This window comes from Eutrema salsugineum, unplaced genomic scaffold (assembly GCF_000478725.1).
Source record: "Eutrema salsugineum unplaced genomic scaffold, Eutsalg1_0 scaffold_9, whole genome shotgun sequence".
NCBI classification, from domain to species: domain Eukaryota; kingdom Viridiplantae; phylum Streptophyta; class Magnoliopsida; order Brassicales; family Brassicaceae; genus Eutrema; species Eutrema salsugineum.
The window spans coordinates 4981378-4995773 of NW_006256342.1; the positions used below are offsets into that span (position 1 = coordinate 4981378).

Consider the following 14396-nt stretch of genomic DNA (forward strand, 5'->3'; position numbering starts at 1 on the left):
TGAAACCGGCGTCTACACACACATACACAAAAAACAGAGATGTTTTACAACGTTACACTATAATCTATAAAGAGGACATACAAAAAACACATGCAACAACGTCTACGACGAATGAATGACATTGAGTGTCTCTGAAACTAATCCTCACGCTAAGCTCTCCCTTTCAAAATATATTTCTATTGTTAATCTCTAAACTCTATGAGATAAAGATGCATTCAGTGTAAAACTGTTCTTTATTTCTTTATCTTCCATAATTTATTTGTTAATTTTGGATCAGTGGGTTGACTGATACTGCTGTCTTGTTGCTTGTTTGAACGAATGCTGTATAAAACCTCTGGTTTGGGTTATCTCATGTTCTATGATCAGAGGATTTTATTCACATATATACAATTTAATGTAATATGGTCCATTTTTTTTTTTTTTGGGTGTTTTCTAAAGATATGTAAAGTTCCAGATTGATGTGGATGGATATTAGACTTTTAACCTTGGTGCATGATGTTTTTGCGTTTTGTCTTTGCTAGCATTTCTGCTACATGTTCTCGGTCATTCAGACATGTACGTTGGTAGTTTTTTATTTACAAGTGTATAAGCAAGATCAGCAACTAGAAAATTAGGTGGGAACCGCGCAATTTTCAGATTTTTGCCTTTGTCTCTACCTCTCTATAAAATTTGAAGAAAAAAAATTAGAAAAAAAATATGTTGTATTACTCTAAAAAAATCTGCATAAACGTGTTTCTCTATTTATTCTATGTCACTATCTTTGCTGAATTTCCGTCTGTCTCTATCCCTCTCTTATGATCCTCTCTTGAAGGCAGATGAGATCCTAGGAAACTAGAATGTTATGCCGTTCACACACTTTAGTACCATTTTCACTCCACCACTTCTCTGCTTGTTCTTCACTAAACTGTTTCCGGCTACACAAGAAATGAACAAGTCACGTAAAATGATATGTCATGTTGTGTTGTTTAATAAGGGGAGACTAGAATAGCATTTTCAGAAAACGAAGATGCATTCATGTACCTGAACCGGACACGCTTGAGTTCATTACCACCACCAGGTAAAGACAACAATGTTAAATACACTCCTGGTTCGTCCTGCACAACCCTCTCCGGCTTCATTTTCTGCCTTTTATGCCCATTAGCTAAGCTCTTACTTGTTAGGTTGCTTTCCGGTTGACTATCATGAGAAACCATGCTTCTTATATGTGTCTGGTTATTTGTCTGAGTTTGACTCTCTGATGTCTCTTTGTCTTTGTGTTTTGAGTTGGTGCTAATGTCATCTTTTTGTGATATTTTTTCAGCCATTTCCTTCAGCTGTGAAACAATTGTTAACATTATGAGAGACAGATAATTCAGTGAGACAAATGTATTTGAGTAATGGAAAATGTCAAACCTGAGTGGTCAGAGATCTAATAACCTCTTTTGCAGATTTGTTTTCCTCTGCTTCATCTGCTGCCATTGCAGTGACCACTTTTAACTGCCTTCGAGTCTTTTCGAGTTCCTCTTCAAGTTGGTGAGTTTTTGAAACGAGTTGTTCAACCTACAATGTTTAATGCATAAAAACTTTATTTTAGCCTAAAAGCATTTGTTTATATATGATATACAAGTATATATAAGACATGGTTAGAAAGTATTACATGTTCCTTTAGACCCGCCATTTCTTGACTATAATCGTCGTTTATTTGTTTAGATTCCTCAGCTGTTACTTCATAAGATCGGCGTGGACTAGTTGACTTTACTGAAACTGGAGACGCTATGTGAGAGTTCACTCGTGAACCAGGAATTTTAACCACCATACTCTTGGGGAGTTTTGGCAACCCTATTAATCCTTTGGATAATGGCGATCCAACAGACTTTAAACTGTCATTCATGAAAGGAAAGACATTACTATTATTTACTTCCGGTTTCAAGTCTCGTCTATGGTTTCTTCCTTCACCATGATGCAATAAAGAATCAGCTGAAGATATTCTGGAGTGTGCTGAGAGGAATTTTTGAGTGAAGCTGCTTCTATCTGAAACATCAGTCGATTTCCGCATATTCAAAAGGTTTCTTGCTCGTGGAGTTGGTGGAGAAGGAGATAGCTCTCTTGACTTTTTCAGCTTTGTAAAACATCCATAACACACTCGATATGCTTTGTTCATATCAGGCGCCAAAGCAGCTCTCAAAGACTTCCTACTACTGCATACTTTACAAAATATCAGACCACAATTGTAACAATTATGACGTTTTCTTCTAAAGTTGAAGGGATTACGGCAACCAGCACATAGTGAATGTTCAGAGCCAGGTATCCATTTGTGAAGACAAATCACAGCAGTAAAATTAGATCCACATGTTATAGTTTTCACTTGCTTTTCTTTCATAAACCCAACAACCGTAGGTTCCATTTTGTTCTCAATGTTTCCATGGCCTAGCTGGCCATTTAACCCTTTTCCCCATGTGTAAATCTCTGATTTAGATGTCAACACTGCAACATGATAAGAACCACATGCAATCTCCTCCACAAAAGTCCCTACTAAGTCTCCTTCAACACGTGCAGGGAACTGTCCCTTTGCAGTAGGATTTCCAAGCTGGCCATAAACCATGCTACCCATTGTATACACATGCCCTTTAGATGTAAGAGAAACCGTGAGACTATGTCCACATGCAACTTGGCATATATTTTCGTTCTTCAATGAAGTAACACACTCAGGAAGTAGTTTTGCATCATCACCACCATGACCAAGCTGTCCATTATCTCCATCCCCCCATGTGAACAGTTGCCCACACGAAGAGCAAAGTTCTGCATCAGATGCTTCATTTGCCACTTCCACCACTGCAGCTGTATGCCAAACGCCACACGCAACCTTCATTACTCTAAGTCCACTTAGGTTTTCAACTTCACGTGGAACACTAGAGCTTTCCCTGTCTCCATGACCAAGAGCACCAAAAGATCCATCTCCAAATGTGAACAACTGACCTGATGATGCAAGTACCGATGTATGCCAAAGACCACAAGCGACATATGATACATGCACTCCCTGTAAGACACCAGTCACTCTCTTGGGAATCCAGCAGCATGATTCACTACCGTGACCAAGAAAACTTGTGCCATCACCCCAACTGTAAAGATCACCTGATTGAGTAACAGCACATGTATGGAACTCCCCACACGCTAAAGATTTGAAACCTATTCCTCTAACACTACTAATGAACTTTGGTTGATAGGCATCTTTTTCTAAGCCATGCCCTAGCTTTCCACCTGTTCCATCTCCCCAGCTGAAGATCTCTCCTTGTTTTGTAACTAAAACTGCATGACACCTACCACATGCAATGTTTTGTGCATCTAAAACTATTGTTGATTCTAATGCTTTTGGTAATAGTGCATCCTCTGTTGTGGAGTTCAATGACTTTTCTGTTCCGCTCAGTACACCATCACTTATAGCTTCACCCCAGACAAAAACATCACCTAAAGCATCAAAGTCTTCGTGACACGAACCATGGCTAGACGTGCTTACAGCACTAGATAGACTGATCCGAACTGGATCAGTGGTCGAGAATCGTGAAATTGAGTTCTCAACGTTTACCGGAGGAAATGCACAGAAGAGGTTGGTAGTATTGGTTTCTGTCTGATTGTTACTTGCTGGTGCAGTTATGGATACAATATCAGAAAAGACTTTTCCCATCCGATTTGGTGCAGAAGTTTCAGGGGAGGGCTGGATAACTTGATCCTATAGTAAGATGATGTGAAATGTTAAGTGGTGGTTCAGATTTTTGAAGAATATGAAGAACATGTTGTTTACTTACAAGAACTGTTACGAATGGAGATACTCTTCGTGCATGAGGGGTTGGACATTCCACTGAAGTGATCTCAGGTTTAATAGTGTTTTTCCATTTGGAGACTTTTACGCGAGTAATCAATGCCTTCAAACCAACCACCCACACTTCTGCTTCATCCTTGTCTTTGCATATCTGCCCAAAATATCATCACCAATGTCATTTTTCAAAGATCGTTCAAAAGTTGATAAATGATATATATATATGCATTATTGCTCATTAAGATAGCACTAAAAAACTCACCAAATCCAAAGACCTGTCTGGACAAATGAGGGAAAATGATTGATACTCTTTCTCGGGACGTGGATATCTCTTGAATGTAGCCTGAAACACACTTTACGCGTTAAGTCTAAGAATTGAAGGGGTGGGGTAAGAACAAGTCAAAACATATAATATAGCTAGAAAAAAAAAAAAAAAAAGAGGAAGAAGCTTGATAATATGAAACTGATGCCAAGAGAACATGAGACCATCTTACAAAGTTGATATAGTTGAAATGGAATAGAAGGTAAACTATACATGAGTCTGCAGAGAAAAAACTCACCGTGCGTTGTCCAGGAACAATTCTCATGACTTGACTCACTTTAATTTGCTTCTCTTCTTTTCCAGAGTACCATACTAACGTGGACTCGTCCTAGGATAATTGACATGTAATATAAATAAGCAAACAAGAAGAATATAAGGAGGAATTATCTCTCTTGCTCATCGGTATCTTCAAAATCATTAGAAGAGAAATAAGCAAACGTGTCGTCCAAAAAAAATCTTACACTTGAGAGCTGGAATGGACAAAACTTGGGCTTCCCTCTACGTCCGTATTTTAGCAAATAAGACCCTTTCTTAAGTGACGTAATGGCCTGGCAAATTTCAGTAGAAGAAACACATCAAAAAATCATTTTAATGACTTAGGTAAAAATAAAACACGTTAGACATGTTGCTTATTCTAAGCCTAGATAAAAAGAAAACACATCATACGTAATACCTGTTCAACGTCTCTCTCAGCGAGACTAATTCTCAGGGAATCAGCCATTGAATCTGTTGCACCGGAAAAGAGCTATTTCCCTTTCGAATCATTCTGAACCAAATCGTTTAACATCACTCGAAACAAAGCTCCAATCATTCCTATCTAACCCATGGTAGTAGTAAGGTTTCGTCAAAAATTTCAAAATACCCAAAACTCTCCAATCCAAAATGTACATCAACCAAAAATCAAATCCACTTTGCATAATCTTTTTACCACCTCAAAGCATTTCAAATGGTACTTCATTCTCAAGACCAGCCTTGGACCAAGCCATTTGAAGCATGGGCCTTGGCCCCCATTTCTCTATAAAACCCCCGTTTCAAAACAAAAACAAAATTTTTTTTGTAACAAATATTTCTTAGGAGTTATTTACGTTGAGTAAAAAGAAAAAACAATAAACTGAATAATAAAAGAATTCAATTTAGTGTAAGCCAGTTAATTGTTTTTGAATCTTCTCTTTCTTTTTCCTCCCACGCCTCACGTCTCTTAAGCTCCCTGTTTTTCTTCAGTTTTGTGTTAAACTTTCGACTTTTTCTCTTTTTCATCAAGGTTTTTTGGAGAATTTGTGTTACTTGTTGGGTATTTGAAATCATTTAAACGAGGATATGTTTGATCATTTTTTTTACTATGTAAAGTGAAGGCTCCTGTTTTTTCCTTTCTTTTGTATAGTCTCCACTGTTTCAGGATCACCCCTGTCTATTCTTATCTCCAAATCCTATTTTAGGATAAAAATTATCTTCAATAGTATTCTATATCATACTCTAAAATAGAAAAAATGAACAATACAATTTTTTAATTCACAAAATGATCATTTAGTTTTCATATTATTTTTACATTTTGTACCTATAAAATGAAATAACAAACAGTATTGTATTTAATTACTATATTATTTAACAATTACTAGTAAAAAAACTATTTTTCAACTATAAAACGTGCTAACTGATTATTTGTAGAAGCTTAAAGCCTTAAACAAAAATGTATTAGTTGTTTGATTTTCAGTTTGTGGTGTATTTAATTAAAATTTTATAATAAATGTAATTTTTAAATTTTGATAACTTTGAACTATTTTATAAAAAAAATAGAAAAATTTGAAGATTTTTATAAGTAAAAGATCTTGTAAACAATTAATACTAAAATAGTAGATTATATTTGGATTATTCATTTTTAGAGTGATAAACAGAGATAACCATTGAAATAAACATCTCTATTCTTAAAGAACTCTATTTTTAGAACTATTGGATATGCTTTCAGAAACACAATTTACTCTACTTCTTCACCAGATCGGATAACACTATCCATATTCAGAAAATCTACCAATATGTTCTAATCCTAGCGAAGTATCAAAAAACCAAATGCCACCTGATTCCAATAATCGAAGACGAAGCAACCCTCGATGAGAATCTCGGGCATGTACATAGAGAAACACCAAATCGTAATAGGAAGAAGAAATGGATCTTCTTGACCAAAAGTAGACGATGATGATGTAACATCATAATCCGGAGACAGAATATATCCAGAGATTGCAGGGTTGCCATATAATCAAACCAAATTCTACTAAACGGACCGAAACTGTTATTTCATTTAGATTTCAGTTATAGTTTTACTCGAACGGAAACTGAAAATGTTCATCCCTATAAAATAGCCACCAAAACTAAATATAAAATATGGCATTCCATTAATACAAAACATGTCACTACATAAAGGAGATGATACATAAACCTGGCAGATATAAAAGCCATAGAGAAGACAAGAGTCACACAGCTAAGCTTATACAAACTGAAAGTAGCCAAACCGGTTTAAGATCAGAGACCACAGTAACATGGTAAACTTAGTACCTATAATCGTCATCAAAGATCATGTAATTATTGCTTCCTCCTCCTCTCCTTCCCCTTTCATAACTATCCTTCTGCGCATCACAAAACAACATTAAGAATGTATATGTATATATATATATTAGCATATGTGTATTTATACATTTCCCATAGTTAGTTGGTATATAAGGGAACTAATGTAATACGATACTTTACTTTTTACATTCATTGAATACAATTTTATTTTCTCTCTCTTGAAACGTTAATATGGTATCAGAGGTGAGATAAAGCTCCGCATAACAAACTTTTCTCCCTCATCCATGGCGGATTCGTCATTCATCTGAGCTTCATTTCTTCTTCTCATGTCATTCATTCATCAGATTTCATGAGTACTTCTCAGATCGATATCATTTTTCTCGTTTTCATGAACTTAGTTTCATCTTTTCTGGATTTTCTGAGTTCCGTATTCTCCAGTATCTTCGTAGTCTTTGTTTCATCTTTCGTTTGACCTAATTTGTTGCTGAATCTCTCATTCTCGGCACAAATCTTTTCTCAATCTTGTTCGATTTGCATAGAATCGTTCGATTATCTTGATACTATCTTCTCGCACATCGCGATGGTGACAAATCATTCCGAATCGGGAAATTCTTCACAGCAGCTCGACCATTACGATAATCCGTTCTATCTACACAGCTCCGATCATGCGGGACTTGTTCTAGTCTCAGATCGTCTTAGTACTGGTGCAGATTTCCATTCTTGGCGACGATCGGTGCGAATGGCGCTTAATGTGCGTAACAAGTTGGGATTTATCGATGGCACAATACCTAAGCCTGCTGAAAATCAACGAGACTCTGGATCTTGGTCACGATGCAATGACATGGTGGCAACTTGGCTAATGAACTCTGTTTCCAAGAAGATTGGACAGAGTCTACTATTCATCTCTACCGCTGAAGGTATTTGGAAGAATATCCTTTCTCGTTTCAAGCAAAATGATGCTCCTAGGGTATATGAAATTGAACAACGCCTCAGTTCTATTCAACAAGGATCGATGGATGTTAGTTCTTATTACACTGAATTGGTGACCTTATGGGAAGAATATCGCAATTATGTTGAATTGCCTGTATGCACTTGTGGGAAGTGTGAATGTAATGCAGCAAAACTTTGGGAAGAGCTGCAGGATCGTAGTCGAGTTACAAAATTCTTGATGGGGTTAAATGAAAGCTATGAATCTACAAGACGCCACATCCTTGTGTTGAAGCCAATTCCTTCCATTGAAGATGCCTTTAACATGGTTGCACAGGATGAGAGACAGAGAAATCTTAAACCATCTTCTACACCGGAGAATGTTGTTTTTCAGAGTACTGCTTCTACTATGCAGACTCAAGATACTCTATCACTTGATAATGCTGCTTTTGCACTTCAAAATACATATCGTCCCAAGTCTCGGCCTATGTGCACTCATTGTGGACAAATGGGTCATGTTATTCAGAAGTGTTTCAAGCTTCATGGCTATCCTCCTGGCTACATTCCGGGATACAAGAGTGGTCAGTCTGCTTATAATCAGACACAAAGACCTCCTGCGGCCAATGCTTATCCACCACGGGGATAATTCTCTTCTACATTTCAACCTCGAGGCCAATTCCCATCTAATACTCGACCTAACACTGTTGCCAATGTGATGACCAATACTTATCCTCCTCCGGCATTCCCTTCATATCAGTATATGCCTCCCCCGGCATCGAATGTAATGAACTTGGATCTTAGTCAGATGAATAATGATCAAGTTCAATCTCTGCTTCAACAGTTAACTGCTCATGTCAGCATCTCGGAATCATCACCATCACCATCTTCTGAAGTGTCACCAGCCACAATCACAGAACATGGTGTTATGGCAACACAGTCCACATCTGGTAACTTCCCTTTTCCATCATCTTCATTGAAATTTGAGGATAATAGACTGACTTTCAATCATCAATGCCTTTCCACACTTTATAATTCTCTCCCTCAAGGTTCTTGGATAATTGACAGTGGTGCCACTTGTCATGTATGTTCTGACTTGGAATTGTTTAGTGATATTATTGCAATCTCTGGCACAACAGTATCCTTACCTGATGGCACTAGAGTTGCGATTACTCACACGGGCGCTGTGCATCTTTCATCATGTTTAGTCATGCATAATGTTTTACATGTGCCTTCATTCAAATTCAATCTTCTCTCTGTGAGCTGTTTACTCAAAACTGGTGATTTATCTGCTCATTTCTATATTGATTCTTGCTTTATTCAGGAGTTTACTCGGGGCTTGATGATTGGTAGAGGAATTCTCATTCACAATCTCTACATTTTGCAGCTTGAACCATCTATTGCTTCACATTTCACTGGATCCTTGGTAGTCGATGGAAATCTTTGGCATCAACGCCTCGGACATCCGTCTACTGGCAAGTTACTTGAGCTCTCGAGTCTTTTACATGTGTCTAAGTCTAGCCTATCTTCTGAGTCTCATTGTCCTGTATGTCCCTTAGCAAAACAAAAACGTCTTCCTTTTGAGTCACATAACCATCTATCTAGTTCACCATTTGACTTGCTTCATCTTGATGTTTGGGGTCCGTTTTCAATAGAGTCTATAGAAGGTTATAAATACTTTTTAACCATTGTAGATGATTCAACTCGTGTCACATGGGTATACTTAATGAAATATAAAAGTGATGTTTCACGACTCTTCTCTTCTTTTGTTACACATGTGCACACTCAATATAAGAAAACCATCAAAGCGATTAGAACAGATAATGCACCTGAGTTAGCTTTTACAGAACTTGTTCGTCAACATGGCATGATTCATCAATTTTCCTGTGCTTATACTCCTCAACAGAATTCTGTTGTTGAGAGAAAGCATCAACATCTTTTAAATGTTGCACGATCATTACTGTTTCAATCTCATGTTCCTCTGATATATTGGAGTGATTGCATATTAACTGCTGTGTTCTTGATCAATCGATTACCATCTGTTGTTCTTAAAAACAAATCCCCATATGAATTGATAAAGCATAAGGCGCCTGATTATTCATTCTTAAGATCTTTTGGTTGCCTGTGTTATGTGTCCACATTACAAAAAGATAGACATAAGTTCAGTCCACGTGCAGATCGTTGTGTCTTTCTAGGATACTCCTCGGGGTACAAAGGTTATAAGGTTTTGCATCTTGAATCCAATCTTGTCTCGGTTTCTCGCAATGTTGTTTTTCATGAATCCATTTTTCCATTTGCTGATCAATCTTTGCATCATCCATCTCCTGATATCTTTCGTGAGTCTATATTGCCATTACCAACACCTGTTGTGATAGATGAATTCATTTCTTTGCCTAATCATTCCTCTACATCATCGATTGTACCCATCACTACTTCTCCATCTCGTACATCACTTGCATCACCATCGCACTCTAGTGATCCACAGGACACAACTAACCCTGTTGTTACAGAGAATGCTCCAATATCACTTCTCAATGCCCGGCCAAAACGTTCGACAAAGGTACCAAGTTATTTGTCCAATTATCATTGCTCTTTAACACAAATTTCTACTCCTTCCTCTTCTACAAAGGTTTATACAACTCCATATCCCATCTCTTCATTCCTCTCATACTCTTCTCTTAACACCTCGTATCAGTCTGTTGTCCTTTCATTTTCAATGGAGACAGAGCCTAAAACATTTAAGCAGGCCATGGCTTCTAAAGAGTGGACTGATGCGTGTAATTTGGAGCTGGGAGCTATGGAATCCACACATACATGGAGTGTTGTCTCGTTACCACCAGAAAAGAATGTAGTTGGTTGTAAATGGGTATTTACAATCAAATACAAGGCGGATGGTAGTGTGGAACGATACAAAGCTCGCTTGGTAGCGAAGGGATTTACTCAACAGGAAGGTGTCGATTACTTTGATACCTTTTCTCCTGTTGCCAAGCTTGCGAGTGTGAAGCTAATTCTTGGTTTAGCTGCACGAATGGGTTGGAGCTTAACCCAGCTGGATGTAACAAATGCCTTCCTACATAGTACGCTCGATGAAGAAATATACATGAGCCTACCACAGGGTTACACTCCAGCCGATGGTCGTTTGCCTCCTAATCCGGTGTGCAAACTTCATAAATCCATCTATGGACTGAAGCAAGCATCACGACAATGGTATAAATGCCTGTCCAAGGTATTACTTGATGATGGTTTCATCCAGTCTTATGCAGACTATTCCCTCTTTGTGAAGCAAACAGGTTCTTCTTCATTCATCGCCATGCTTATATATGTCGATGACATACTTATTGCGAGTAATGATGATAAAGCTGTCATGTCTGTGAAGAACCTCCTTTCTGCAGCATTCAAGACCAAAGACCTTGGCCAAGCTTGTTTTTTCTTGGGTCTTGAAATTGCTAGGAATGCTTCGGGAATCTCTGTTTCACAGAGGAAATATTGCTTGGATCTCATTGAGGACTATGGACTTCTCGGTTGTAAACCTAAATCTGTTCCAATGGATCCTAAGCTTCCTCTCAGCAAGTCAACGGGTACTTCTCTTTCCAATGCTACCACTTATCGCGAACTGATCGGTCGGTTGCAGTATCTTTGCATTACTAGACCCGACATTACCTTTGCGGTACATAGATTGAGTCAGTACCTGTCTTGCCCGACTGATACCCATTTCCAAGCTGCTCTTCATATTCTTAAGTATCTGAAGAATAACCCTGGTCAAGGATTGTTTTATTCAGCTACTACGGAGTTGTGCTTGAATGGTTTTTCAGACGCAGATTGGGTTACATGCCCTGATACAAGACGCTCTGTCACAGGCCTATGTGTGTTCCTCGGTAATTCTCTTATCACTTGGAAATCCAAGAAACAAGAAACAGTGAGCAGGAGCAGCACGGAGGCAGAATATCGAAGCATGGCTGTTGCTACTGGAGAGTTACTTTGGCTGAATCAACTCTTATCTGATTTGCATATACCAGTAACGACTCAGGCCAAGCTTTTTTGTGACAACAAATCAGCTATGAACATTGCGAACAACCCTGTTTTCCACGAGAGAACTAAGCATGTAGAAGTGGATTGCCACACGACTCGAGATCAAGTGAAGAATGGATTCCTCAAGGTCCACCATGTCTCTACTTCGAATCAGCTTGCTGATATTCTCACAAAACCTTTGCATCCGGGTCCGTTTCATTCACTGCTTGGTCGTATGTCTTTGTCAAGCCTCTTCCTTCCTAAGGATGCTTCGGCTTGAGAGGGGTGTATTAGCATATGTGTATTTATACATTTCCCATAGTTAGTTGGTATATAAGGGAACTAATGTAATACGATACTTTACTTTTTACATTCATTGAATACAATTTTATTTTCTCTCTCTTGAAACGTTAATAATATACGTATGTATGTGAAGTTGAAAATTTACCCTAACGATCATTCGCTCAAAAGCTTCGGTGCCATGCTGCTCCATGTACTTCTCAGCAGCAGTGAGGATGTCGTCTTCGTCACGTTTGGGGAAGAAATTGAATTTCTTTTGAGGAACATACCAAATATTGGTGGAAGCTCTTTGAGGATTCATGTAGAAAGGCCTGATGAAATGTCTGTACACATGTTCTGCTCCATTAAACTGTGGTAGAACTAGCCAGCATATCCCGATCAGCTTCAGGAATGGCCATATCGGAAACCTTTTTTTCTCATAAGAAAATTTGATTATATTATATGACCAGAGAGTTTGTAGCATAATAGTTTTTTTCTACAAGCATAAAAATAGTAGAGAACTAACCACTCAAGAAGTTTGGAGAAAATGAGTTCGAAGAGGGAGATAAGTGCGTAGAGAACCCAATAGGTGAGCCATTGCTCGTCTTGTGCTAATGATTTTGTCTCTATTGCTTTCACTGATGCATATCTGTTCAATTTTTTTGTCACATTCTAATAATCTTTTCTTTGTAATAAAAAAGTTGAATATTACAAAGAAAATGATGCCTCGTGTCTTGGATTCTAAGTGGGTGTGTGTGGATATACGTGCATCTAAGAAAAAAGTTTCATTTTAAAAAAATTTATTAACAGGGAATCAAATTTTCAAAGGTTTGGTTTTTGCTTCATTTTCCCCAAAAGTTTCCAATATTTATATAAATCTCAACGAAATATTAGCTCTAAATTTGAGTTTTGCTATCAATCTAATCTTTTGTTTTAAGTCCTATGGACATCACACAAAGTGAGTGAGAATGAGAGTGAGAGAGAGAGAGAGAGGTTTCACTTACAGAGGGTAGACGAGAGCAACCAATGGGCTGCAGAAGCAAAAACAAAGCAAGTTTCAACTTTCAAATAACAATAAATCACAAAAATTCCATAAATCAGTGAAAATCTAAAAGAGGGTTTATCTTTCTCTTTCAAATTCGGAATCAAGTAAGACCATAAACAATGTAGTAGTTTAACTCAGTAGAAAGAAAACTAAGTAAACAAGATAGGATCTAATTAACAAACAAACAAACAAAAAAAGATAGGATCTGTAAATAGAAATTAAAGAGAGAGAGATATACAGAGCAAGGACATCGAAGTTCTTGATGAGAACTTGAAGAACATTATCATCTCCAGAATTAGAAGGCATTATTGACTCTTCAGCTTCTTCCCTGAAGCCTTCCTGTTTCTAAAGCTTTCCACTTTTATTTTCCTCTCTTTCTTTCTCTCAGTGTAGAAGAACAGAAGTGGAGGCCAGGTTTTACCTTGGACTTTTATGACCACTCCTTTCATTTTTTTTTTTTCTTTTTTTTTACCTTTCAAAAAAACAAAATGGAAAAGAAAAAGAAAAATGGTATTTCCAACGAGCAAATAAGCACCGAAATTTTGCCAATTATTTATGGATAAATATTTTTTCTTAAACATATTCTTAAGAATATTACTTGAGCGATATTTTAGCTTTGCAGCTACGAGATTATCTTCGACTTTCTACTCGGTGAATTTATTACAAAATTAGATTACAGTATATTATATTTGGACATAAATATTTGATACTGTCCGGTTCACTAATTTTGAGTGATTTATCAAATATATAAAACACAGTTAAATGAGGAATGTGTATGTTGTAATCGTAGATTGAAATTATTATGCTTCCAAATGTCCAGTAAGGTCTGAACATTAATGAGCCTTACAAAGCCCATTCATTCTATATAAGTCCATATCATCCAATGGGATGGTGGAATATAATCATTTTCTCAAACTGGACCTGAGCAAAGATAAGGTTCATCTAATTATTCATACATGAATAAGATTGAAAACAAAATGAATTTTTATTCGAAATATATGTATCAGAATTAATAACAGTATCTAATATTTATCCCTTACTAAATTTTTATTATTATTGGTTCTAGACAAATGATAAAATGATTATAGTGAAGACGAATAATGAGTGTATCACTGAAGCCTGATTAAACAAAATAGGGAAGCAAGTGATGGAATGATGATCATCTAATCTTTGCCAGATCAAAAACAAAGAACCCTCATGAATACACTCTTCTATACGATAGCATATTATATATAACTACGTAGATCAAAAGACTATATTTTAAGTATACTTTAGAGACATTTCTAATTATTTTGGACCAATTGGGTAATGCCAGATTACAACTACTTGTGCCCTTTCCTTTTTTGTAATTTCTTTTAATTATAATAAATCGCCGACAAAAAAAAACAATGATCCGTCATGACTCGTATCTTACTGTTTATCTATAAAGTAATTCGTAAACAATTATATACAAATATCAAAGAAGA

At 37.0% G+C, this 14396-nt stretch overlaps 2 protein-coding genes across 2 annotated transcripts; both read right to left on the bottom strand.

Moving 5' to 3' along the window:
* Positions 1-823: 823 nt before the first annotated feature.
* LOC18008851 (PH, RCC1 and FYVE domains-containing protein 1) lies at positions 824-5005 on the bottom strand. Its single transcript, XM_006390918.2, has 10 exons — positions 4985-5005; positions 4789-4860; positions 4577-4663; positions 4354-4443; positions 4056-4136; positions 3783-3947; positions 1637-3706; positions 1393-1539; positions 1021-1313; positions 824-914 (listed from the first exon to the last, which is right to left on the bottom strand). Exons 1-10 carry the CDS (start codon positions 5003-5005, stop codon positions 824-826), a joined length of 3117 nt encoding a protein of 1038 aa, XP_006390980.2.
* Positions 5006-6479: 1474 nt separating this feature from the next.
* LOC18009372 (HVA22-like protein c) lies at positions 6480-13335 on the bottom strand. Its single transcript, XM_006390919.2, has 5 exons — positions 13169-13335; positions 12890-12916; positions 12412-12534; positions 12055-12313; positions 6480-6733 (listed from the first exon to the last, which is right to left on the bottom strand). Exons 1-5 carry the CDS (start codon positions 13234-13236, stop codon positions 6656-6658), a joined length of 555 nt encoding a protein of 184 aa, XP_006390981.2. The 5' UTR covers positions 13237-13335; the 3' UTR covers positions 6480-6655.
* Between the last annotated feature and the right edge of the window lie 1061 nt (positions 13336-14396).

Coding starts and splice junctions, on each gene's coding strand:
- LOC18009372 (XM_006390919.2), bottom strand. CDS start 13,236: ATGCCTTCTAATTCTGGAGATGATAATGTTCTTCAAGTTCTCATCAAG. Junction 12,535..12,889: donor GTTGCTCTCGTCTACCCTCT/GTAAGTGAAACC, acceptor AAAATTGAACAG/ATATGCATCAGTGAAAGCAA. Junction 6,734..12,054: donor TTGAGCGAATGATCGTTAGG/GTAAATTTTCAA, acceptor TGTGATGCGCAG/AAGGATAGTTATGAAAGGGG.
- LOC18008851 (XM_006390918.2), bottom strand. CDS start 5,005: ATGTACATTTTGGATTGGAGA. Junction 4,664..4,788: donor CTGAGAGAGACGTTGAACAG/GTATTACGTATG, acceptor GAAATTTGCCAG/GCCATTACGTCACTTAAGAA. Junction 1,314..1,392: donor TTAGATCTCTGACCACTCAG/GTTTGACATTTT, acceptor ATTGTTTCACAG/CTGAAGGAAATGGCTGAAAA.